General features: G+C 42.6%; 1 protein-coding gene across 5 annotated transcripts in view; it reads left to right on the top strand.

Annotated features, from left to right (window-relative positions):
* Positions 1–25456, top strand: part of Kif16b (kinesin family member 16B) — a 289898-nt gene that overhangs the window by 10814 nt on the left and 253628 nt on the right. For all 5 annotated transcript variants that reach the window (XM_052183773.1, XM_052183772.1, XM_052183768.1 and 2 more), the window contains exon 2: positions 23754–23823. In XM_052183773.1, the coding sequence (XP_052039733.1) occupies positions 23754–23823 (70 nt within the window). The remainder of the gene's footprint in view (positions 1–23753; positions 23824–25456) is intronic.

The raw sequence follows: 25456 nt of genomic DNA, 5'->3' as shown, positions 1-25456 counted from the left end.
AACAAGAACACATTAATTCTCCCTCCCCTTGCATCCTGAGGGAGGGTGTGACAGTGCTGTGTAGTATCTATCTATCCCTTACTGGCTACTGAGACTGGGTTCATTCCTGACATTTCCTCTGTCAAGCTCAAGGATGAAAAGTAGGCAGGAGAAGAACATGTCATGTGTAGTCAGTCCAGCAAGGCCCCCGACTTCCCTTCACTCGGGTGCTGGTTTTTGCCTGAGCCAGTTGTGTTTTCAAACCTTCCATCAGTAAGTACATTTATTATTCATTGTTGCTGCCCAGTGGAAGGGAAGTATATTTCTATGATCAGCAATCTATTCTTAGACCCTGGGAGTCCATTTTAGTGAGGCATGTGGAATTTAGAATACTTTGAGAAGCTTTGTAATGATATTAGAGTGGACTATTTCTGTGCCCTCATTGATTTGCTAGGAATTCTAAACCCTACATCATCAATATTTTACATATTCCTTAACAACAATTGAGTAATTAGCTCAGACTTAGAAAACTGAGGATCAGAGGGGGATCTTGTTTCAGTGCCACTTCCTCCAGGAAGCTGTTATCACATGACACATCACACAGGATTTCTGGCTTCGTAGCTGTTACCGTTTTCTCACATTCTATGGTTCTGCCCATGTGGGATGCATTCTTGATGCCTGTTTCTCCTTCATGCAAATGCCACAAGAACCAGGCAGGGCCCAAATGGGTCTTGTTTGCGTTTCCTCGGGGCTTACAAAATGCACAGCCAGACTTAGACACCCAGTAAGTGTTTGTTGCATTGATATCAGCCCCTCCGACCCTAGGGCATCTTTACTCAGAGAGACCAAGGGACCAGGGATCCATGGCTTCCGCCTCAGTAGATCATCATGCCACTGTCTGTGAGGAGGACAGGGACTCTTTCCATTTTTTGTGGGTGTCAGAAACCATCTAAGAGGGGCCTGGTTAAGGATTATAGCTTTCACGTCCTCCCTATTAAATTTATTATGTGAAATTTGCATAGCTACTTCCATGCTTTAATTTCCATCTATCACGGTCCTATGTATACTGTGTTTAAATGAAACATAGTTTATGGGATTGCATATTCTTGTCTCTTCCTCAGAAAAGTGTTTTAGTTCACGTAGTTGAGTGTTTTTAGACTTAAGCTTTAAGTATACACTCTTCAACTTTTTACCTACCTTCCCCTTAACGCTAATTCTCACATGGTGCAGTGATGAGGTGAGAGACCGATACTGGCCCAGTGCTGCCGAGTAGACTTGCATTGTGTTTCACTGGCTTCTGCACATTTCCTGGTCTGCCATCCAGTCTAGGATCCACGTGTTCTGTAGCTGGCGTCTGTCCATGTTTGGCCTTGGATAGTTTCTCATGCTTTCCTTACTTTTCATGACCTTATACCTCTTTAATTTTTCACAAGGATTATATTTTAAAAGACTTATTTATTTATTTTATGTATATGAGTACACTGTAGCTGTCTTCAGACACACAAGAAGAGGGCATCAGATCCCATTACAGATGGTTGTAAGAAACCATGTGGTTGCTGGAATTGAGCTCAAGACCTCTGGAAGAGCAGTCAGTGCTTTTAATCTTTCTAGCCCAGAGAATTAATTTTTTTTCTTTTGAGTATTTCACACACAAGTACAATGCATTTGATCCAGTCCTTTTCCCTCTCCTCCCATTCCAACTTCTCTTGTGTCTCTCTACATACCCTCTCAAATTCAAATTCATGTCTTACATTAATACACACACACACACACACACACACACACACACACACACACACACACACGTTTGTCTCCAGGGGAATAGGCACCTGTCAGGGGGCTCAATCCTGGAGAAAATGACTCTTCTTCCTTTAGTAGCCTTGGCTGCCTGCAGCTTCAGAGGGCTGGGACTTTGTGAGCCCTTCTCCTCTCCATACTGGAATGTTGATTGGTGCTGTCTAGTAAAGGCCTCCTTGTATAGGCAACCATACTGCTGAGCTCTCATGGATGCCACACCCCAGAAGACATGTTCACGGACATCCTCTGGCTTTTATAGTCTCTGTGCCTTTCTTCTGTGATATACCCTGGGCCTTAGGGGTAGGGGTAGAATTACAGATATCTTGTTTGGGGATGGGCACCCCACAGTCACAAATTCTCCATACTTGGACCAGTTGTTGGCTCTAGTAATTTTGTCCGCTGCATAAAGAAGTTTCTTAGATGAGGGCTGAGAGCTGCGCTGATCTCTAGCTATAGGGATAAGTATTTAGAAAGCCATTGAAGATGGTATCAGATTGTGAAATGACAGGAACTTGTCCTCTGTGTTTGAGATCTCTTTGGCTACAAGGTCTTAGATGACCTTCATATTTTAATTAAGGGAAATTTCTTAGAATGATCCTCAATTTGTATTTTGGTAATATTTTTTAATGATTAACTTCAATTAATATATTTTGGCAAGAGCAACACATAAGTGATTTTTGTACTTTTCCTGAGATTTTTGGGGAGTCTGTGTATCACTGCATTTTCTTGCTGAGAGCGCTGACTGAATACCTGGTTAGCACGTCATCTAGTTAGTCTCTGGACTAGTAACATTTTACTTTTTTTCTTTGTAATTAGTAAATATCTTGAGAGAGATACTTCTGTGCAAAAGGATTCTTCTGACCAGTTTACTTCAAAATTCCACCTACTTCCCACAGAGATCTCCTAATAAAATTGTTGTGAATAAGGTTCATTTCTCTCAGTTCTCTCTTCCGAGTGGGGAAGGATTTTTGTGTTATTTGAATGAAGGCCTTTTGAGTTTTGAAAGGCAGCTGCTGATTGAGAGCTGTGTGCTTGTAACTGGTCTCCGGCAAGGCATTTTCCAGTTCAGTGCATTCTACTGTTTTTTCCTCATAACTACTTCATAAAAAAAAAAAAAGAAGATACCTGTTACCTACTAAACCAGTTTTATGATCCATATGCTGAAAACAGAAGTGTAGTGAAATTCCTGTCTAGAGACATTGGAAACCGTGGGCTCTGAATGTGAGGAGGGCCACAGGTGGAATGTTGGCAGTTCTCTTTCCCCTGGCAGGCTGGCACTGAGTTGGGGTGCGGGCAAAGGGTTCTAAGAGGATAGAAACTCAGAAAGAGAACTCTAAAGTTTTGTGAGTTCAGGGTTCAGAGCCCCCCACAGGGTGCTGCTCTCCTGAGCCTGCTGCCCCTGGCCCTCTCGGCTTTGTGGGAGCTCCCAGCAGTGTGCATGCTGAGTCTCATTTTCAGAATCTCAGAGTCTGTTCATCAGTTCTGCCTAGGGCACAGGTAAATGACTCGGGAGCTCCTGTGAAGGGAACTTGAAGTCCCTCAGGAAACTTCTAAGAAAAAGTGATTTAAGGTGATGAAGACTAGCTTAAAAGTGAAAAATGCTGTTGAGACAAACACTTGAAAACTAGATTTTGGGTTGTGAGACGGCTCTGCAGTTAAAGGCTTGGCACAAGCCTGGCCAAGGTGGATCTCTGGGACCCACGTGGCAGAAGGAGAGAAGCGGCTCAGAAGTTTGCTTAGAGTAGCGATGCATGTATCCACATACATGAATGCATTCGTACACACAGGAATAAATGTTAGAAAAAGGATAGGTGACTTTCCCCTTTTCTGAAGCTTTGTCTTCATGTGAGCTATTGTGACTTGATCAAATAGGACAACTAGGAGAATATTTATTGTTAATAAGTGTGGTTGGTTCTCATATAACATGATTTAAATAGTATATTTTCTCTCTTTTTTGAAATATTTTTAGCTCTTTATTTTGAAATATTGCAAAACTTATCAGAATTCTCATGTATGATTCATAATATCATAGCATAGGATCGAAACTAAGAAAGTAATATTGTATCCTAGGTGATAGGATCACTTAGTTTAGGTTTCTCAGGTTGTTCAAGTAAGATCTGGACTAGAACCTGGTCAGAATAAAGATCTTACTATATGGCATTTGATTGTCATGTAAAACATCTCCTTTTTCTGTCATTTCTACCAACCTTGCCTTCTCTGGCAAGGCTTATGTTAAGACTAAGAATGGACGCCATTCCTCAGAATGGCTCTGTCTGTTCTTGTAGATTGGGTACTGCCTTCCTTAAATGGAATATAGATAGCTTCGAGCTGTTACCACCTTGGTTAACTAACTAGTTCCATGTATCTCGTCAGAAGTAAGGACTAGGAGGTCTGAAATTGCATCCGGCTGGGGAGGATAGTTTTCAGTTGGTATGTCCAAGGTTGGCCTTAGGCAGAATTAAATAATTCTTATGCAGAGGCCAAACTCAGTGCCTTCAGGGGCTCTGAAAACCTGGAGTAGTTTCCCATGAGAAACACTGTCCAAGAGAGGCTAAATGGAATAGTTTCTTGCTTTACAGTTATACCTTTTATAACAAATTATAACATTTACCCTTTATAACAAGTTAGTTTTCACATTTGGATGTATAAGCGCACTCATGTAAGCAGGCCATTGCTGTGAGTCCTGGTCAGCAGGTGTTTTTAATTTCCACTTCCTGGAGCCCTCAGTTCGGGTCCTCAGTGTCATATCTGTGTAGCTGGTGGGAGGATGCCAAAGGTACTGAGGGTGCGGAGGAGCCGCTCCTGGGCTGCTAGGGTGTGGAACACACACACACTAGCATTCACCTTTGATTGGTGGGAGCCAGTCTGCTGCAGAGTAGGTAGCCAACAGTACTTACTGACTTCAGGTCACTTTCTAGTGACAGTTCTACACTGTAAAGGGATATTGTGTTCTCTGATCTTAATTTTTAGAAGGATGGTGTTTCTCCACTCCTCTGTTTTATCTGCTGAGACATGCCTTCCCCAGATATGCACTCACTACACTCCTTTCCTCCTCAAAGTTGTGTTCAGTTATCATTTCCTCAGCGTGAGATCTCTCAGTTAACCATCAAAAGTGCCATCCCCAGTCCCTGGTGTTTTCTATCATTTTCTCTGCTTTTTTTTTTCTTGTAGCTCTTGTCACAATCTGGGACCTTGCCTATTTTTCTTAATGGTTTATTTTCTGAATCCTCCAAGAGCATTAGAGATGTTTCTATCTTCTTGGATTATAGTTCTTGTACCTGACTCATATGCAGATGCTTACATTTTGAATGAAACTGGGAATCTGGGCTATTGAAATCTCTGAAATTTCAGATATTGGCAAGAATTATGCCTAAAACAAAGAAGTAGACAGACTGCAGTGCAGGCCAAGCAGATCATCTCTCTCTGTGTGATGCTATCTGCCAGCTGCTGTCTGGGCCCCAGGTGGAGGCTTGCTGCCGCAGTGGAAGCTGGACGACATGAGTTTGGGTTCAGGCTCGGCCGGTTACTCATTTTACATTATCTCAGTCTTCTGAAATTCGTGTCTATCAGTCTGTTGCTGTCTTCCTTTTCTTCCAATATTACTATGGCAATGAAGTGAGGAAGATGATAACGTGAGAGCACCCAGTTATGTGTGATATGCTCAGCTCATGGCTGTTTAGTTCATGTATTCCTATGTCAAATGTGCTGACTTCTGTTCTGGGTGTTGGAGACAAATGGCAAGTTGAGCAATCCCAAAGAAGTTTTTGGAAGGAGGGGAATCTTAACCAGTATGTTGCAAGATTGACAGGTCCTACCAAGAGAAGGTCTCTGATGAGTGTGTTTGAGTTTAGAGTTCTGTTCTAGGTTTGCAGATTTTGGTGAACACATTAAAAACTAAAGAGGTAGCTACGGAGGAAGTTCAGTAATAGAGGGTTTACACATGTGTACACCCTGGGTTTGATCCCCAGCACAGAAAAACAAAGTTAAAAAATGGATGAAAATAACTTTAATGATATATTTAACCTCACATGTTCAAAATGTCATCTCAATATGCAGTCAACACAAACATCAACAAGGAAATGTTTGACTTTTTAAAAGTCTGAAATTTGGTGTGTTACATTTACAGTGTAACTTTATTTCAGTAGTACATGTGCCTTGTAGCTGCCACATTGGACATTAAAGGCCTAGAGGGGAAACATGGGGTCACCATGTAATGACAGGCAGTGAGATGCTGAAAAAAAAAAGGCAAAACACAGACAAGGGCAAGAGCTATAGATAACCATGGTTATCCTGATTGCACTGATGAGGGATGGAAGGTCTGGGTGAGTTGAAAGATGTCTGGGACTTCCTGAGGACCCTACTATACCACTCCTGGGCATATATCCAGAGAATTCTTCAGCATGCAATAAGGACACATGCTCCACTATGTTCATAGCAGCCCTATTTGTAGTAGCTAGAAGCTGGAAAGAACCCAGGTGTCCCTCAATGGAGGAATGGATACAAAAAATGTGGTATATTTACACAATGGAGTACTAGTCAGCCATTAGAAACAATGAATTCATGAAATTCTTAGACAAATGGATGGAGCTGGAGAACATCATACTAATGAGGTAACCCAGTCTCAAAAGATCAATCATGGTATGCACTCACTGATAAGTGGATATTAGCCTAGAAACTTTGAATACCCAGGACATAATCCACAAATTAAATGATGTCCAAAAAGAATGGAGGAGTGGCCCCTGGTTTTGGAAAGACTCAGTGCAAGAGTATAGGGGAATTCCAGAAGAGGGAAGTAGGAAGAGGTGGATGGAAGAACAGGGGGGCGGAAGAGGGCTTTTGGGACTTGCGGGGAGTGGGGACAAAGAAAAGGGGAAATCATTTGAAATGTAAATAAAAAATATATCAATAAAAAAAAAGACTGAAAAAAAAAAAGAAAGATGTCTGGGGAAAATGCTCTAGGCAGATGTAGAATGTACCGGGCTTGCAGAAGGAGGGTGTTTCGACTGTGGCAGTGGATAGAGGAGGTCAAAGGGATGAGTGCAGTGAGGTAGGGCATGTGCAGACATGCAGGGTTTACTGTCCCACAGTGAGAGCTGAGGCTTTGTCTTCATTCCGGGAGGGTGAACATAGGCTAGCCTGATCTAAATGCTGTCTAAAGGTTACTTGGAGCTCTGCTAGGGGACTGTTAAGGGGCCTAGAAAAGATGTGCAAAGACTTGAGGACAAGGTGAAGGTGTGTGAGGTCACTCAGCAAGCACCCATCAGACACCCACAGGGTACAGAGTATTGTGTGAGGCACTGTGAACATAGTGGACCTCGCTCCTGTCCTCAGGAGCTCAGGTTAGCTGAGTAGCGAGAGAGACCAGGTAGAGGAGCAGAGGGAAAAGGAAGGTGACATTCTGCACTGTCCTCTGTCTGCGTATTTTAGGCATAATTCTTGCCAATATCTGAAATTTTAGGAATGTTAATCATCCCAGTTCCCATTTTTACTCAAAACTTTAACACCTGCTTACATGCTAGGTCCAAGGAATATAATCTAGAACAGGTTAGAAATGGCCCGGTGCTCACGCAGACCCTACCATTCCAGTGTCCTCTGGCAGAGTTAGTTTTCTGCTTGCCTGATCACAAGGCTAGAGTGTCAGGAAAAGGCTTGAACTTAGGTGACCTGTGTTCCCTCTAGCACTGAGGTTCACAGCTCTTACTTGGCTGTCCCTTGGCAGCTAGTGAGGGTGAGCTGCAGACAGAGACTGATGTTCAGTGGCACAGTGCTGGAAGGAAGGGGCTTAACATTCCAGAGGCAGGCTTTCCTGAGAGGACCTTATTTACAGTGTACCTTGCTTTGTGCACTGATCATTAACAAATAACTCTGAGATCATCTATCCTTCCTGCTGACTTAGAAAATGAACTGTTGAATCAGGAGGAAGATTGTTCACTCCTTTCCTGGAGCACTAAGTGCTACTTGGCTGTCTCTGATTTGAACTTAGTTGAATTCCTTGGTCTTGATTTTGAAGAGTCAGAAGAGTTTTGTTGTCTGTGTTTTGCTCAGATGAAGCCGGCCTGCTCTCTGTAGCACATTCCTTAAGCCATTGAAACATATTTGTAGCTAGCAATTTGCCCAGTTGATTCCTTAATTTATTATTTACAAAGTATTTACACATTGTAGGGTGGTGACAGGTGGCTTACTAGTTCTCAGTTTGGATTTGGGCATCTCTAGTGCTAGTGAAATTTATTGACTAGGCTGGAGAGCACTGTTTGCTCTTCCAGAGGATCTAGGTTTGATTCTTGGCACTCGGGCTAGCTCATAACCCTCTATAACCTTTAGTTCAGGAAACCTGATACCTCTTCTGTGGACACCCGTGCACATAAAATACAAGTAAACTAATGAAAAATAATTACTGAAGAATCCAAAGAGCTTTCTCTTTAATGGGCTTTTATAACTTATTGTTACCAAATTAGAAATTGAAATAATTCTCAGTAGAGGAAATGTTAATGTATATTAACATATTTTGTTTAGCTATCAAAATTTCACAGAAATGTGAAAAAGAAAAATAACATACTGGCATCACTATGAAAATAAGTTTAGCATTTTCAGAGTCCTTCCTGTGGTTTTCAAGCTGGGTATAGCTTCTACAGTTGTTGTTCTAGGTCCTGTGGTACTATCAAAGTTTTTGGTGAATGTGAAGACTCACTGAGATTTTGTAGGGTGGTGACAGGTGGCTTACTAGTTCTCAGTTTGGATTTGGGCATCTCTAGTGCTAGTAAAATTTATTGACTAGGCTGGAGAGCACTGTTTGCTCTTCCAGAGGATCTAGGTTTGATTCTTAGCACTCAGAACGTTAGGCAGGGTATTTGAAAGAGAGCGTAGAGCCCAAGTACAGTTGGCTAGTAAGGATAATTATAGTTGGACAGCTCAGAGGCCTTGTTTATAGACCTGAAAGAATTCGTCATGGCTGTGCCCTACTGTTGTGTTCAATAGATGCTACCAGGACCTAGATTTCTCTGTGTGTGGGTTTGGTGTGATATAGTTTTATTCTTTTGTTTATCTTTATAAACACATGTGGCTGTTCTCATGTCTTTTGTCAGTGACTTGAAGGAAGCTAAGGGTCTCTTTGAGTTGGAGAGCTTCCTATTTCAAGTGCTGAGCAGAGTCTGTCAAGCTCTGCAAATGTAAGCAGGGGAACCCTGAACTGTGAAGGAGGCTCAATAGAAGCTTCACAGTGCAGGAGAAGGCAGGCTGAATTAAAATGCACTAGCAATCATCAAAGACTCGAAAGGTGACACTCGAGAGGTGAAGGCTTGCGTGATCCAGGAGTGGAACTACTCATCTGATGTCATTCTCTTATCTCAAGATGAGACCTCTTGGCCTCAGGCGGTCACTGGCTTTGCTTTGTGCATTGCCTCCTCCTTGGAAATGAGGTCCAATTAGAGGTGTAACTGTGTCACTGGATGCAACCCGAGATTTCCTTCACCCTCATACTGCTGGCCTAGAGAGGGCCCTGATCTGTTGGTTTTATAAGCCTTGTTCGGTAGATTCAATTCTTTTCTTCTGCCTCTAAGCAGTAGCAGTGTATTTACTTCCAAGGAATCTGCAATAAATTGTGGAGCATTAAAAACCTGCTAATATTTTTTGGGGTTCACAGCTCTGGGGTACTGGTAGCTTTATAGTATAGAATTTGCTTCTTGAGGGCATCAGAAAGTGAAACTTTTGTTAGGGAGTTAGAGGAATGAGAGTTGGATACATGCACTATGGAGAAGAACAGGAAGGAGAGAATGAAGAACCAGTCTGGGGCCTAAAGGAGGGAAGGGTGGATGAGAGGTAAGGAGAGAGGAATTTATAGTGTGAATGAGAGAAGACATCACCCTCTCATATTAGTGCTACTTGAATAAATCTCAAATGAGAAATAGGAAACCTGGCACAGTCAAATAGATTCCCCCCCAGCCAGGTTATATTACATTTTATTTTGTTGAAAGTATAGCTCATCAGTCCCTGTTTTCAATGGTCTCTCTGCCTTCAAGGCATTGTGGTGGGGAAAAAAAAGATTTCTAACAATGTAGTCATTTGTACCCAGCTTCTATAAGCGCCCTGGAGACACCACCTCCAGAGTTTCCTCCCCAAACTGGCATCCTCCATCTCCTGGCCTGTGTGTCCTGCCTGGACTCTGTCATGCATCTGGGGGTGAGGCTGGGAGACTGGAGTGGGTTGAGTTAGACCTTGGAGAGCTAAGCATAAGCATTCTGGGGAGATACCTCTAAACTGTACTCTGGTTGTCCTGTGAAATCTCCCTTTCATGTTTCCAAAGAAACAAGAAATCCATATTCTTCTGTAAAATCTGATTTGAAAGTGCCTTCACTGGCAGCAGCAGGGAGTTTTTGGCAGTAGCAGCCCCAGGCCAGGGGGACATTTTCAGACTTGTGGTTTAGGAGTCTCCTTTGTTTGGTTTGTTTACATTCCCAGTTTACTTTGGCCATTTCTCCTTATACTTTCCTGTCATATTTGGGTTGTTAGTATCTGGGCTGTGTTCTCAGTGATCTTTGCTCATTGCCTTCTTGCTTATAAGAAGCCTTGAACTTCATATAGTGCTTAGACAAGCCATGAAAACCCACAGATCTGGAGGCTGGAGTTTCCAGGGGCTGTAGCATCCTGGGCCTCCTCCAGACCCAGCTCTGAGAGGGCTCCTTTGAACTCTGCTGGAAATCTGGACCACTTTCCTCAGAGCACTCATATCCCATTAGCCCAATCTAAGGAGGCAGAGCAGCCCAGACCTGTTCCCGTCTTACAGTCTTACAGCTGAGCAGTCTTTTAAGCACTGACTAGAGGTCCAGTACCTGGAGCTGACCCAGGTTCCGAGACCTCTGGCCAGTACTGCCCATGTGAAATGTACTGAGGGTTCTGGCTTGGTTCTTTTCCTAGTGTCTCATCTTGTTTTCCCCTCCTACTGGTTTCTTTCAGGGCACATTCTAGTTTGTTTTCCTCTCCTGTATCTATTGGTGAAAGCATAGGTTGTCCTTGTGAGGCTATTAATAGGTGAGTGGAAGAACAAGAAAGTTGGATTACTAAAGCATAACCTTCCCAGCTAATGTTTCCACCTTAGGGTCAGATTTAATAGGTTTGGGTGCAGCCTATTGGGTATGGAAAGCCCTCTGCGAATTCCTGTGCATGACAGAGTTGGAATACTGGGTAGAAATCCTTGCTGGTGTTTTGTTTACTGGTGAGCGCTACATGCCGTTTTCTTTGGATGTGCATCAGCTTTGGATTGTGCTCAGTAGTCTCAGGGCTGGCCTTGACGGAGGCTCTGCCATTGGCTAGGTCTGTGGCAGCTCCTGCCTTATTCCTTACTCTGGCCAGTGGTCTGCTCAGTACTGGCATTCCCTCATGGGATCCATATAGTCTGGAAGGAGCAAAGCCAGCAGAGAGCTGTTCGTTATCAAGTAGTACCTGTTCAGGCTGAGGAAGGCAACTGGCTGGGTTTGGAGTGCAAAGGCTATGACAGAAAGGAACTTTCTAATGACCTACTCTTTGGTATAGAATCACCATCACATATCTGTTTTGGACCGACTTTGCTTTACTGACCACCACTACCACTGCCTCCTTCCCCACCCTCCAAATAGCCAGGCTCACTTTAGTTTAGCTTCCCAGATCCGGGGTGAGGTGAGATTCAGCCAACCTCTAAGCTGGCTTAGTTTTTATGGGCTGTCTGCTGGTGCCCATGCTGAGTCATGTGGACTCTAGAAGGGCACAAATCTTAATTATATCCTTTGGACCCCATAGGGCCTTGAAAACGGGAAGCTCTGTTCCTGCCTCTGCTACTGTGTCTTTCTATTAAATGAGTGAGCATTAGGGCTTTGCCCTGGGAAGTGGCTGAGGACAAAACATGAACTACATGGCATGCTCCTCAGACCATGAAGACAGAATGACCAGATGTAATTTCCAAATTTTTAAATGAAAGAATCTTGATGTTGCTGATAATCTTTTTATGAATTGTGGCTTCTCAAGTGTATGTATAGATGAAGATGGAGCTTTTCATACCCAGAATTTCTGGAGCTTTTTATAAATTATCTATATAACTTCACTTTTGTAAGATTGGAGGAAAAATGTAAAATGCTTTTTTATATAACCTCTATTTTAACCCATTTAGGAAAAATGTTGGGAAAGGTTGTGATAAAATAAATCTCCCTTTTGGCATGGGAGCTCCCAGTGGACAGGGCAGGGTTTTTGTTTGTTTGTTTGTTTTGTTTTTATTTGCTAGAATATCTACAGAACCTCAATTGTTATGGACACAGAGTAAAAAAGAAATATTTGTGGAGTAAATACATGGATCTTGATTTAATGATCAAAATCAGCATTGATCAGGTGTCTATCTGCTTGGCCTTGTTGTATGTTAGTGTAGTTGACTGGCCACACAATTGCTGTGCAATTAGTATTATTCGAGCAAAGGTGTGTAATAGGATTCAGTTAAAGCCAATATGCAAATGAGAAATTGAAGCTTCAGCGAAGTTAGGCAGTACGCCCAAAGGCCCAAAGCTGTGAGGAGTCAAGCTTTCATCCAGTGCTTCACCACAGGTAATCTCTGTTTGCTTGGCAATGTGAATAGTAGGTGCTTTGCTTGACAGAGAGATTATAAGAAGCCAGGATTGCACCTTGCTCCACTGTGACTGGAAGAGACAAGTCTTGAGGGAAAAGTCCATCAGTTAAGTTTGAACTTCTATCATTGTCTCTTCCGTCAATAGTATGTTTGCTTGATGATATGAAACGGATCAGTATTCTTTCCACAGGTCACTGTATCCCCAAGTGAAAGAAATTTTAACAGAATGTTTTCTAGAATATGGATTAATCTAGAAGGAAGTTATAGACATAGAACAGATGAAAGTACAGAACATTCATTTCTATGTGTCTCATACTATTGTATCTGGAAATGTTGGGAATGGAATAGCTACTATCTGGCCCCAAGCAAAGAGCAAAAGCATTAAAGATGTTTGTAAGCTGATGGTGAGTAAATGTATATCACCTCTTTTAAATTCCCCCTTTGCAAAGGCGTTTGCTGGTTGTATGTTTTGGGGAAACATGCTACAGAAGAGTGGGCATCTGTACTTCCTTGCCTTACCCGCTCTTTCCCTGTCTTATCTCTTTTGAGGCACTGTCTTTCATAGCTCAGGCTAGCCTCCAATTGGCTGTGCAGCAGGGGATGTCCTTGAGCTCCTGATTCTCCTCTCTGGAGATTTATAGGCCTGCCTCATCACACTGCTTAGACCTCCCTTGTTTGTCATGTTTCCTGTGACTTCAGAGGAGGCGAAAGGTTCCTGTGCTTAGCTCCAGTGTCAGGTTCACAGTGCTGATCTCTGGGAGGATGAAGACTTTCATTTCTGTTCTTTGGAGTCAATATCTGCCATGTTAACTGATGCTTGGGAAAATTCATCTTCATTTAACAGTTTAAAATGGATACTGAATTTACGAACTTATTGATTATGCTTGAGTTCACAAATAATACCTTGTTTTCAGTTAGCTGCTTCATCCATTCTTTTATTCCATTACAGCTTCTCTCTGTAGCAGTGGGGATGTTTCTAGAACCCCATAGTTAATTTCTGAGACGGAGGATGGAACCAATCTTATGTATGCTGTGTCTTTATATATATATATGTATATAAATATATATGCATATATATAAATATACATTATATATAAATACATACACACACATAAATATATATGTATATAAATACACATATACATGTGTATGTATATTATACATATTACATACATATATACATATATAAAAATATATATAAATATGCGTGTATATATATATATATATATATATATGTATATATATATATCTGTCATAAAGCTTAACTTACAAAGTAGGCCCAGTAAGACATTTAAAGCAACAACAGATACTACAAAAAAGTGCAGTTAAAATGACATACTCCAGTAAAAGTTCTGTGAATGTGGTCTTCCTCTTGAAAGAGACAAGACAAATACCACTGTATATTCAGACTGCAGTCCAGTTCAGCCAGAAGATGCAGGTAAGGGCACACTCATTCACCCAGATGTTTGCACTGTATGAAGGCAGTGCTAGGTAGGGATTATGACATATATACATATAAACAGACAACCATGCTTCACCCATACATCCAGATGTTTGCACTGTATGAAGGCAGTGCTAGGTAGGGGTTATCACACACACACACACACACACACACACACACACACACAGAGACCACCATGCTTCACCCAAGGAAGCTTCCAGGGAGATGGGGAAAGCAAATGCATAGTCACCCCATAATCAACAGGTCTCATTGTTAGTGCTGTGGCACATTCTAGAACCTCACATGGAAGATACAGGCTGTGGAAAACAAGTTGGGTCAAGAAAGTGTCCTGAGAAGAGACACTTTAATATTTTTTCTTTCTAGAATTGGCTGGTGGTCTGACCACATTAAGATGGAGTGAGACAACTCTCTAGCACACAGAATATCCAGGAAGTTGCAGTAAAGCAGATAGGCTCAGCAAAGTCTCAGGGTCATTGAGGAGGACATGGCAGGTCAGCTAGGCAGAATGTCTCAAAGCAGGTGGGCCTCGGAATCGCCCAAGTGGCTGGCTAATCAGCTAGCCTCAGGACTCTGAGTAGCACAGACCTCTTTGTTGGTCTGTGTCAAGGTTGTACAGATGACTCTGCTGATAGGCCCAGGGCACTGCGGGTTGGACCTGTGACCATAAACACTCTCCAACCCCTCCTGCATGCTCTGTGCAGCCCTTTGCTCACCTATAAGCCACCTCTTGGAGAGCTCACTAAGGCCTTCTTATCTTTTAATACTAAATATTCGTGGAATGAACGACTTTTATTTTCTTCATAGAATCCCAGCTAAAAGTTTATGTGGCTCCTTTCTGTTTCTCTTAAGTAAGGATCCTGTATATCTTAAGAAGATCCACTTTGTACCAAGACAACTCCAGGAGGCTGTTTATGCCACTGAAGATGGAGATGGTGGTTTGAGAAACAGAAACCTGTCTGTGTCCTTGCTCAGATCTGTCAGCTGGAGAGTCTAGGGGCTTGCTTTACTGCTTGTGTGCACTACCTTGCTTCTGAGGCTAACTGGGGCAGGTGACACTGTCCTTGATGTCCACACTCATTCTTCTTAGCCAGACCTGACTGCCAGAGGCTGGAGTCAGGGAATAGGTTCCCTGCTGAGTGCCTGTGCTCAGTGCCACTCTGAGGGACATTCTAAGTCCTGCAGCTGTGCATGGCGGGTAGGCCCAGGCTGTGCTTAGGTCTCTGTTGCACTCCACTTGTAGTGTCTGATGCCCACCCCCTCTCCCTCCCTCCCTCCCCTCCCTCCCTCTCTCCCTCTCTCCCTCCTTTTTTTCTTGTTGTTTATCTTGGGGGAGTACACTGATGAATAGAGGTTTGCTAGCATTCATTCCTCAGATTGACTGCTTTCTGGGATCCTAACCTGTAACCTATAATAGTTGGCTTTTGGCCTAATTGTGGGTTTTGACACCCTGAGTCAGGCAAGGTGATAAAAGTCTCATCCTTTCCTTTATAGCGGGGCCTTCTATGGCACATCTCAGTGTGGCTCATTTTTGTGATGTCCATGATGCAGTGATAGTGACTTTGTCCTTCACTCTTGCATGGGGTGGCCTTCAGGGAAAGGAGGGGAGGTGCCACCTCTTCTTCACTGCTGCCATCTGAGGCTGGCATTAGGTATAGGTCATGGTTCTGTGACTTGGCTGATTCTGTGTGGTGAGGTGTATCCTGAGAATCAAATAGAAATCAGTGTAATCACCTGAGAAATCCCACTTTGGGGTTTTCGCAAATCTGTTTGTTTTGTTTTTCATTTTATTTTGTATGTGAGACAGAGTTTTAATATGTTGCCCAGGCTGACTTTCCGTTCACATCTTCCTTCCTTAGTCTCCTGTGTTCTTGGATTGCAGGCAGGCCTTACCACACTGGGCTTGCTCTGATTTAATGGAGAGGGGAGAGTACGAGCCATCAGCAATTCCTGAGTATGCACTGATTCCTCTTAGTTTCTCCCAAGTGTTCATGCTCAGCCATAAAGGTGGGCCCAGCTTAAGAAGAGGGGACTGCTGCAGGGATATTGGCTCTAGACTTTGAAGGCAGGGAGCTGGCATGCACTCCAGGAACTTCTGCTCTTTCTTTGGGTATCCAGGATGTATGTTCATCTACCTTCCTGGCTTGGGCTGTAGGTGGGCATTGGGGTCTGTGTGCCTCTCAGTGTGGCAAAGCCTGAGGAGTGTGGTCTCCTGGGTGAGTCTGTACTTGGTTTATGGGGGAGTACTTGTGGAAGCTGTTTGTTTATCTGAAATTCAACATAATCAGATACCATATATTTTATTTGGAGCTCTCTCTTACAAAGGAGAAGCACAGCTGGGTAGAGGCAGGTACCTGAGGGACTCCTAAGGAGTGTTCTTCATGAACAGAAGGGTATTATCCCGGGTAACTTTGGTTCATGGGTGTCACTTTGCAAGGTGGAAGCTATAAGGGTGGAGAAGGGCAGAGGCCAATCTAGACTGCATCAGACAGTGATCCAGGACACAGTGACCTGTGCATTGCAAGGCCAGCCATTGTCGTCTGTGTGGCCAGGTGCCAGGAGAGGAGGCTGAGTCAGACAGGAACTTGTCCAGAAGCAGGAGGAAGTGCACAGTGTTTTGAAATAGGGGTGGCTGTCTTTTAATTAACTACATTGATTTTAATTATGAAAGTCATATCAAATCATGCTAAAACAGTTCCAGTAGTAAAATGTTTAAGTTCATTTTCTTGTCCCCTGAGGCCCTACTTATTATTCTTTGCAAAGGTCCCAGGCAAACAGCTTTCTGCTTATTCTTTCAGAAATGTGTTGTGCATATGGAAGCTTTACTATACATATTCTTTTGGCTTGTTTGAAGTGCAACCATGGTGGCCATTGGCAAGCTGTTTCATTGCTTGCTCTTTCTGTTATAGTGTCCCTTGAGCTGTTTCCCATTATATTGTAAATGGAGCTTGTATTCTTTTTAAAAATACATTTTTTAAAAATTGTTGCTGTTGAATATTCTGCAACTAAAATGAAGGCTGTGAAATATTGGTTTGTGGCATGAGCCTTGGCCAGGAGAAAGAAGAGGGATTCAGTTTGCTTTAGAGTAAACTAGTAAGGGTTATCCAAGGAGGGTTCAGTTGGACGGGGACAAGGATCCTTTTGTCTGGCAGTTATTACTGAGTATCTAAATAGTCTTAGCAGAATGGCTGGAGTTAGTTTGAATTGCTGAATAATTTAAAAATATTAAATATCTGCCATCAACATTTTTCTTTAGTAATTTGCAGTTTCCTACCCACCTGTCTGAGAGCTGGCATCGTTGCCTCTTTCCTTGACTGGGTAGTTTGAACCTTTCTCTTCCTCTCTGGCTCAGCCCTACAGTATTGATCTATAACTCAGCATACTTGCTCCAGCTGGCTCATTTGTAACATCATATGATCTAGTTTCCAGACCTTTCAGATAAATTACTTATTTATATGAAGGGGCTGTAATTGACTTTTCGGTTGAGAAACCCAATTCACCAGAGTGGCCGGGGAGAGACATAGTTCATTTTACTCTATTATCAAATCAATGTTCAAATGATATTTTAGGATTATTTATTTTCCTCAATATAAGAAAAATGTCAAGATTTATTTCCCATGTTTCTTAAATGTCAGAGGAAATTGACCCGAGGCTGGAGAACTCTCAGTGCCTGGTCTTTGGCGATGCTGGGTAAGAATTGAGAAAGCGAGCACTCGGTGCACATTATGCTTTTGTGCTTGGTGCACTTGGTGTGGCTGTGCAGGAAGCTGGGTTCTTGCTTCTCTTAGCTAACTGGAGAGATTGCTTTAGCAGCGATGAGGTCTGTGGGAGTCCGGTGAGCCTACTAGGTTTAGGGAGGTTGTTTTTGAAAGTTGAGTAGGAAGAGCTGGTTAGACTAGACCCTAGACAAGCTTTGTGTAAGAAGTGGGAAGGTGTCAGTCCTGTGGAAAGAGAAGACTCAGTAACAGTGTAGGGTGGGGAGACCAGTGTAGTCAGAGGATGGGCATGATTGAATAGACTCTGGGGAGAGCTGCACTCCCAGTAATTCAGTCAGCTCGCCCAGCAGATAGAACAACTGTTTCTGGTGACTTCTGAACTGCAGCCTCTGGAGGAGAGTGTGAACCCAGGCAGTAGGCTTTACACTTAAGGAGCTGATTGTCTCCTGGACAAGATAGGCAGAGGGTAGCTGAGGCGAGTACAGAGCAGAGGGCTCCAGGAAGCATATGGAGAGTATGTGTATCAATAGTTGGTCTTTATTTTGTAATCTTTGAGAAACCCCAAAGGATTTAAAGCCAGGCGCCTCCTGGTGAGATGGCCTTTATAAGACTTTCTGGCAGCAGAGAATTCAGTGCTCATGGGAAAAGACTAGATTCCAGGCAGAGAGCAGTAGGAAAGGCCTGGCTTCAGATGGTGGCTGTGGAGTAGGGAAATGAGGCCAACTTTGTTGGTGGTGGAGTAGACAGGACTTGGTAAGTCAGTGTTGTGTGTGGGTTGAAGAATTGGGGTAAGATAGATTTTCACGTGGACCCTGAGGAATCGTGACACTTAAGGCTCCGAGGGTGGAGAAAGGACCATGATCAAGTCCACAGTCTGCAGTAGGTGATGGCATGGGGCAGGAAGGCCCAGCGAGGTGTGGAGGAGCAAGGGCACAGGGGACTTCCTTTTGCTGCTTTTCTTCTTTGAAATCTTTGTAAGTGTGACAGCCCCTGTTATGAACATTGAATACAGACAGCTGAGGGGGGTGGTCAGCACTGGTGGCTCCAGCCAGCAGAGAGTCCACTGGACTTTCCACTAGTATTTTCAGTCACTCGCATGAGATTTTTCTCTCTGACTAAAGATGTACCTAGCTAACATCTTTTTTAAATACACTATGATTATTTTTGGTGTGAAGATGTTTCGTTTTTTTTCTTCTTACAGTTTCACTTTTGATCCTTATAGAAACAAATTTCCTCTCTAGAACAGATAGCCCTGTCCTAATTTCAGTGGCGTGTAATTATGTTTCAAAATGAGCTCAAGCTCTCGACTGCAGCCCTACAGTCAACGTAGGACAGCGTAGGTACAAACAATGCCGGAAGCGCTAGAAGCTGATGGTTTGGCAGGGGCCTGGGAGTGAGGGAGCCTGGCTGTCATGATACTCAGATGGCTTCTTCGGGGAGATCTTGCCATTTCAGTGTTCTTAGTTAGGAGTGTCTGCACCACTTAAAGCACAGAAGGTTAGCTAGCCCATTTCCTTACAATCTACCACGGAGTTTTAGAAATAAAACTCTAAAGTCAAAGAACAAAGTAAAGCAAAGAACAGTGCAAACAGCAGATGGTGTTTATTTTAGGAGTTTATCTCCTAAGAGTAAATGTAAGAGCAGTGTGTCATCTAGACCCATGCCAGCGCCGCCTGTCTGTCCTAGGCATCATTGCTCCACAGCGTTGTGCATAGGCTGTGCTGCATCACCAGTGTTCCATTCTCTAAGTCTGACATAGCGCTTGCTCGCGCTCCTCATTTCAGATATGTTCCCCCAGGGCTGCTAGGGCTGCTGCTCCTGGGCGCAGTTGAACACTTGGGCAGCAGAGGTCAAGGCCGAGGGGTGTCCTTGTCTTTTGGGGAGATAAATTCTTTAAGATAAGCTCTGGACTACAAGAAGGGCAAAGCTGGATATGTCCCTCATGTCCCTCACACTACCACTCCCCAGCTAGGAGTAATTCCCTTAGAAAGGTGCTGGTTTTACATTACTGTTTCTCAGTCACCCCTTAGAGCTCTGCTAGAACTCTGTTAGAGTACATGGTTATTACAACTGAGAAGTACTGTTGAGATAGATACTTAATGCGTTAGCAGTGTTCAGTTTAGCTGCTTCAGAAGTGCTTCTGAGATGGGGGTCCAGGAACACTGGACTTGAGGCAGGTATGGGTAGACAGGGTGTGAAATATGAAATACACTGTCTTTCAAAGGTAAGGATTAATGTGAGGACAGCATATTCTAATATCTAATATTCCCAGAAAGTGCATCATTTTGTTCACCTGAGGTATGTATTGATACTATTTGTTTTAAAATTCAAAATTCAGGCATAGAAGGTTATTGAGAAAGAGCCACTGTGGAATTGGCAGGCATCAAGATGTATAGCTGCCAGAGCAGATACATGAAGTGTGAGCCGCTCTTGCTGCACTGGTGCACTCTTCATGGTCAACTGCTCGGAAAGTGGGATGTCAGGAGCCATCTGTCATAACAACATAGAGCGGCCTGAGACCTGGTGGGATTCAGTGGTAGTCTGCTTCAGACTGGCTGGGAATTCACTACAGGCACGATAGTGTTTACTGCACCATGAGCTTGGGGGTTTATTGATCTTGGGATGGTTACGAGGTTACCCTCAGCTAGCTCCCTGCCATCAGATTAAAGTAAATTACAGATAATTTTACTTGTAATTCTTTCAGCATGTTCTGTTTTCAAGGGTAAGATATTTTAAAGTCACTATGGTACTTTTATCATACCTCAAATATTAGTTATAATACTTTAATAGCAAATGTCTAGTTATTATCAATCATTTTCCCACATATGTTGTGTGCTTGCATGTATGTTCGTGCATGTGTGTACATATGTGCATGTATGTGTGGAGGCCAGAAATTGGTATCAAGTATCTTCCCTTGTTACTCCTTAGATTTTGAGACAAATCCTCACTGAGCCTGGGACTCAGGTACATTGACTGGTCAGAGAGCCCCAGGGGTCCTCCCTTTTCTCCTCTCAGTCCTAGGACTATAGGAATGTTCTTCTCTGCCCAGCCTTCTACACGAGTGCCAGTGCAGCAAGCACTTTAACTGAGCTATCTCTTAGGCCCAATGTGTTATAATTTTCAGAAATATTATTCTGTAGGAGTGATATTCAGGTGGTTGACATATCTCCAATATATGCTTTTAATATATGGATTTTCTCCTCTCTACTTTTACAATCCGTTATTGTTACAAGAAAGCAGTATCAATTATCACTTCTTCAGGTGGATTTAACAGATTTCTTTGACCGGTGGGTGACTTATTCTTTTTTGATCCTTGTTCTTATTGCATTTCCTGGTTAGAGGAGGCCCTTTGGGGGATGGGTAGGCATGACTCCCAAACACTGTTGGTGTTACTTTGGCCAGGACCCACCAGCCTGGACTCTTACAGAGGTTGAGTGAGTAGCAGTGATGTTCACAGAATAGTTATTTAACTCACCAGGGACAAAAGCCCAATGCTGTTATAATGGTGTTATTTCTTCTACAAAGTATAATTGTGATACCTCAAGGGAACCTTCCATTGAGGTGCCCTGAAGTAGCTGTTATGGAGGGGGGGATATATGGGATATGTGCTTGATTCTCTCCCTTCATTTACCAACTGACTACTAATAAAGTTCAATACAAGACTGTCTTTCATACTCCAAAGGGTACCTCTTAGTTTTTAAGATTTAAATATTTTTTATGTCTAAATTATTTTTAAACATAAAATAATTTATGATTAAAATATTTTTTATTTTTGTTGCATTTATTTTTGTTCAAATATTTTAGCGTTGGCTAGTGCTAATCTTTTAGCTTTGTGCTTAAAGCCTTTTGACATGACCTATGTTTGTGGGTCTCTTTGAGAGCTTCTCAGAGCATGGCAGGTAGCTGTCCCATCACCAGGCCTTTGAGAGAAAGGATAGGCATACGGAGAGAGCCGGGAAGATAGAGACTACAGTCCTTTGCAGTCAGCCCCAGCAGTGTTTCTTGGGAGGGACTCACTAGGTTGAGCTTACAGCAAGGGAAGGGAGCCCAGCAGTTGTGAGCATTAGTAAGCATCCCCAGTTGTTTGGGGACTTTCCTCTCCACGGTCCTAATGATCTGTAGTGGCTGTTTTCTTGAGTGAGAGAAAGTTTAGATATTTAGATTGCATAATTTAAGAAGGCCTGAGTTCTTTTAGTAGCTAATGGTATTTAGAGACTATTTTTTGAGCATATACTTCTAGATCTCTTTAGAAGGCAGAACTATGGAGTTCTCTATCCTTATCCAAAATGTCTGGGAACTAGATAGAATTCAGGTTTCAGATCATTCCAGATGTTGGAATATTAGCATACATGGAGTAAAGTAGTTGTGCCCTGGACCTGACTAATCGTGAGAGGCACTTAAACGAAGTTTTGTATAATATTTTTATGTCTGCATTTTTAGTAGGACCTGTCACATGTGGTCATGTGTGAAACATCATTTATAGCCTCATGTCAGGCTTCCCGCAGCCTTCTAGTTTGGAACATTTTTGGATTTTAGATTTTTAGATTAGGAATATATAGCCTGTGGGTTTTTTTCCCTTCCTTCCTCCCACCCTCCACCCCTCCCTCTTTCCTTTCTTCCTTTCTTTTAGATAAAGTTCATGCTATTATTTCTCATTCAGAATTCATACCTCATCCATCTTTTGTTTATGCCTCTTTTTAATTTACTAGGTCTACTGGAAGTAGTTCTCAGTGATACCAGCATAAGTATTAAAGAATTATTTTACAGTATGCAGATAAAAATCTCACATTGACCAGCACAGATAACTAGTTCTTGTCATTGCACAGGCAGCTCCTCCATACCTTATGAAAATGTTCTTCCACTGTGTGGTACAAAGTTTGAGCCATTGTTTTCAGATTGCTTTTGAATTTTAGGTTGTTTAATCAAATTTAATTTTGCATACATTATCTTCTAGAAATGATTTATACATGAAGTATAATTAATATTCATAGGACTCTTGCTCCCATCGTTGCCACTTCCCTTCCAATTTTTTCCTTTATCCATATGTAGCCATTTGGAAAAGACTAAGGTTGCCTTTTTGTTCTCTACACAGAAGCAATGCCATCCTTCATACATTCTCTTTGTACTGGAAGGCTCTGTAGGCTAAATGTATTCAGAGGATTTTGATTTATTCTTAATATATAATAAGTTTAGGGGCAAAACCCTCTGGATACATTTAGCCTACAGAGTCTGTCAGTTTGTCAACTCAGGTATAATATGCACTGTACACCATAGGGTTTGTGCTTCTTCCCATGTGATCTATGGCCAGTCTGAATCTACTGCTGCTGTGTGACATCACTGGAGAGGACTAGATTTTTTATCACTAGTCTAGGAAGTGATAACAGTTCAGAATAAAGGTTAGGATTAGTACTAAATGTATTACTTTTACTCCAGAGTGTGAAATCCTAGTCAGACCATGAAAGGTGAGGACTGCCTATGGGCTTTTCTTTGCTTTGCACTTTACTTAAATCATGTGCCCAGATGACTACGCCTTAATGTCAGTGTTTTTTGATTGGTATAGCATTCTTTTGTATAGATAAATAGGCTTTTTTTTTTTTCTTGTTGAGACACTATCTCTCAAGCTGGCCTTGAATTCTTGGTCTTCCAGCCTCAGCCCCCCATATGTAGGGATTACAGGCCCTTGCCACCTAATGAATAGACTGTGTGCTATGTTCAGAATTTCCCTGGCTTCCTGTTTACTGCGTTGTAAGAAGCACAATTCCCAATGGCTCTAACAAAATGGTGAGAGGCAGGGCAGACCTCTGGCTGCTCCTGGGAGCAGCTTGCAATTGTGAGCATTGTCTTTTGACTTGGTTTCATCCAGGCTGCAAGGGCTGCCTTTCCCATGATGCTCAGCCCTTCATAATGCCTGACATTTTTGCTTAAATGTCTTTAAGACATGACTTGTCTTAAAGTTAGAAGTTTTTTCTAGATTTTGACAGCATATTTTTTTCATTAGTCATATACTTTCTGATGGTGGCATCTGTGTCATATGTCTTCATGTTTATAGCCTTAGCAAGGATTTGGGAGCAGTGCTATCTAGAATTAACTTTCTAGTTGTCATTCACAAATAAAGACCCTCATGTGAAAATCAAATGAAATAGATTTATTCCAAAATATGCTTTTGTCTCCTAACACACATCCTGTCTTCTAAAAAAATACTGTTTTATTTATGTTGCAGGGAAAAGGACCTGGAGGCCAAGTTCATCATTCAAATGGAAAAAAGCAAAACGACAATCACAAACTTAAAGGTAAATGAGTGAGCCTGCTGCAGTTCTGACCCCATGCTTACCCTGGTCACTGTGGTGCAGGTGGATGAAGCACCTGATGTCTTTGCACTTCTGAGTTAACTGCGCCAGCCCAGCTCAGAGAACCGTGTTTGTGTGCCCAAGCAGTGATCTGAGCCCAGTGCCTTTTCTACTCTGCTTTCATCTGACCAGAAAGTCAGATGCAAGCTGTTGAAGATGAGGACCTGACATTTCTACCCTGTTTCACCTGAGCCTGAGAGTTTACTCTATTCTGTGAAGTCCTGAACAGGTTTTGACCCTAGATTTATTTGAGACAGGATTTTAGGTAGCCTAGGCTAGCCCCAATCATGGATGAGCATGAGCCTGAGCCTGAACTAATGAGCCTCTTGCTAGGATTATAAGTATGTACTTCCATGCCTTCTTTCTGCTCTGCTGGGAATCAAACCCGGGGCCTCGTGCATGCTAGGCAGACACTCCTATAACTGAGCTACATGCTTAGTTCCTTGTTGTGATTTTTAAATGAGAATCTATCATGTATTCTGATTCTTTATTATCTGACAACTGTTGTTTTTATTAACTGAGAGGATGAAAAGGGAAACAATAAAAAGGGAAACAATAAAAAGGGAACAATAAAAAATGCATTACTTTCTGGAAAAAATTAGATGAAAAAACTTTACACTTTTTCAAAATGGCACATTCTTCCTTTTGCCTTTAAAATATAGTATTTATTCTGTTTGCACACTGGGTAACAACTTTGAATGCTTTTCACTCCACGAGGAAGCAAGGGTATAAAAGTAATGCTAAAGACATCTTTTTCTTCCAGGGCTTAGTCCCCTTCAGTTTGGAGACATGAGTCCTGCAGCCTTCTGTTTTATGGCCAACTGTCTGAGGAATAGATTCTTATTGATTCATGGTCCTGGGCTATGGATACTCAGAGGTCACTTTCTGAGTAGTGCAACTTGATCCCCATAGATGGAATGAGGGTAGTCCTATTTTCCTGGAGGAGGCCATGCTCTGGACTGCCAGTAGCCACTTGTTTGAGGCACTCTCCACCACAGTGCTTTTCTCCTGAACTTAAAACGGTCTTCAGTACAGCACAAATGTAGCCTATCCACAGTCCTCCTTTGGCTTCTTGCATCTTCTCAGATAACCTCAGGTCTATCTACCTCTTTCTTGTTTATCGCAACCTTTCCTTTGCTTCATGAATCTATGTATTCACAGTGCTTTGGTTCAGTCATCTCTTGAATGTGTGATGGACTCTGTATCCTGTGATTACTTTCTTGCCTTTCGTTATTCATGAGTGAGGGACCACTGGAGCATGTCAGTGTATCAGGGGCCACTCCATTGGAGAGAACAGACTTTCTCTGATGATGAGCCACCACAGTCGGTAGCTCCTCATGAGCCCCTCCTCCTGGCTTGAGTTTTGTGCAGGTCTTGTGCAGGCAACCATAGCTGCAGTGAGTTTGTGAGTGCAGTGGTCTGGTCCTGCCCTGTCTAGGCGACATTGTTTTACTCTAGTCCTCACCAACTTCTGGTTCTGAAAATTTGCACTGCTTTTGTAATGGTCACTGAATCTTCTGGGGAGGGCATGGGACCCAGGCATCCTATTTGTGGCTGAGCACTCTGTAGATACTTT

This window comes from Apodemus sylvaticus, chromosome 5 (assembly GCF_947179515.1).
Source record: "Apodemus sylvaticus chromosome 5, mApoSyl1.1, whole genome shotgun sequence".
NCBI lineage: Eukaryota > Metazoa > Chordata > Mammalia > Rodentia > Muridae > Apodemus > Apodemus sylvaticus.
Note: the sequence above shows the minus strand (reverse complement) of the source record. Positions and strands in the feature narration are given on the sequence as shown.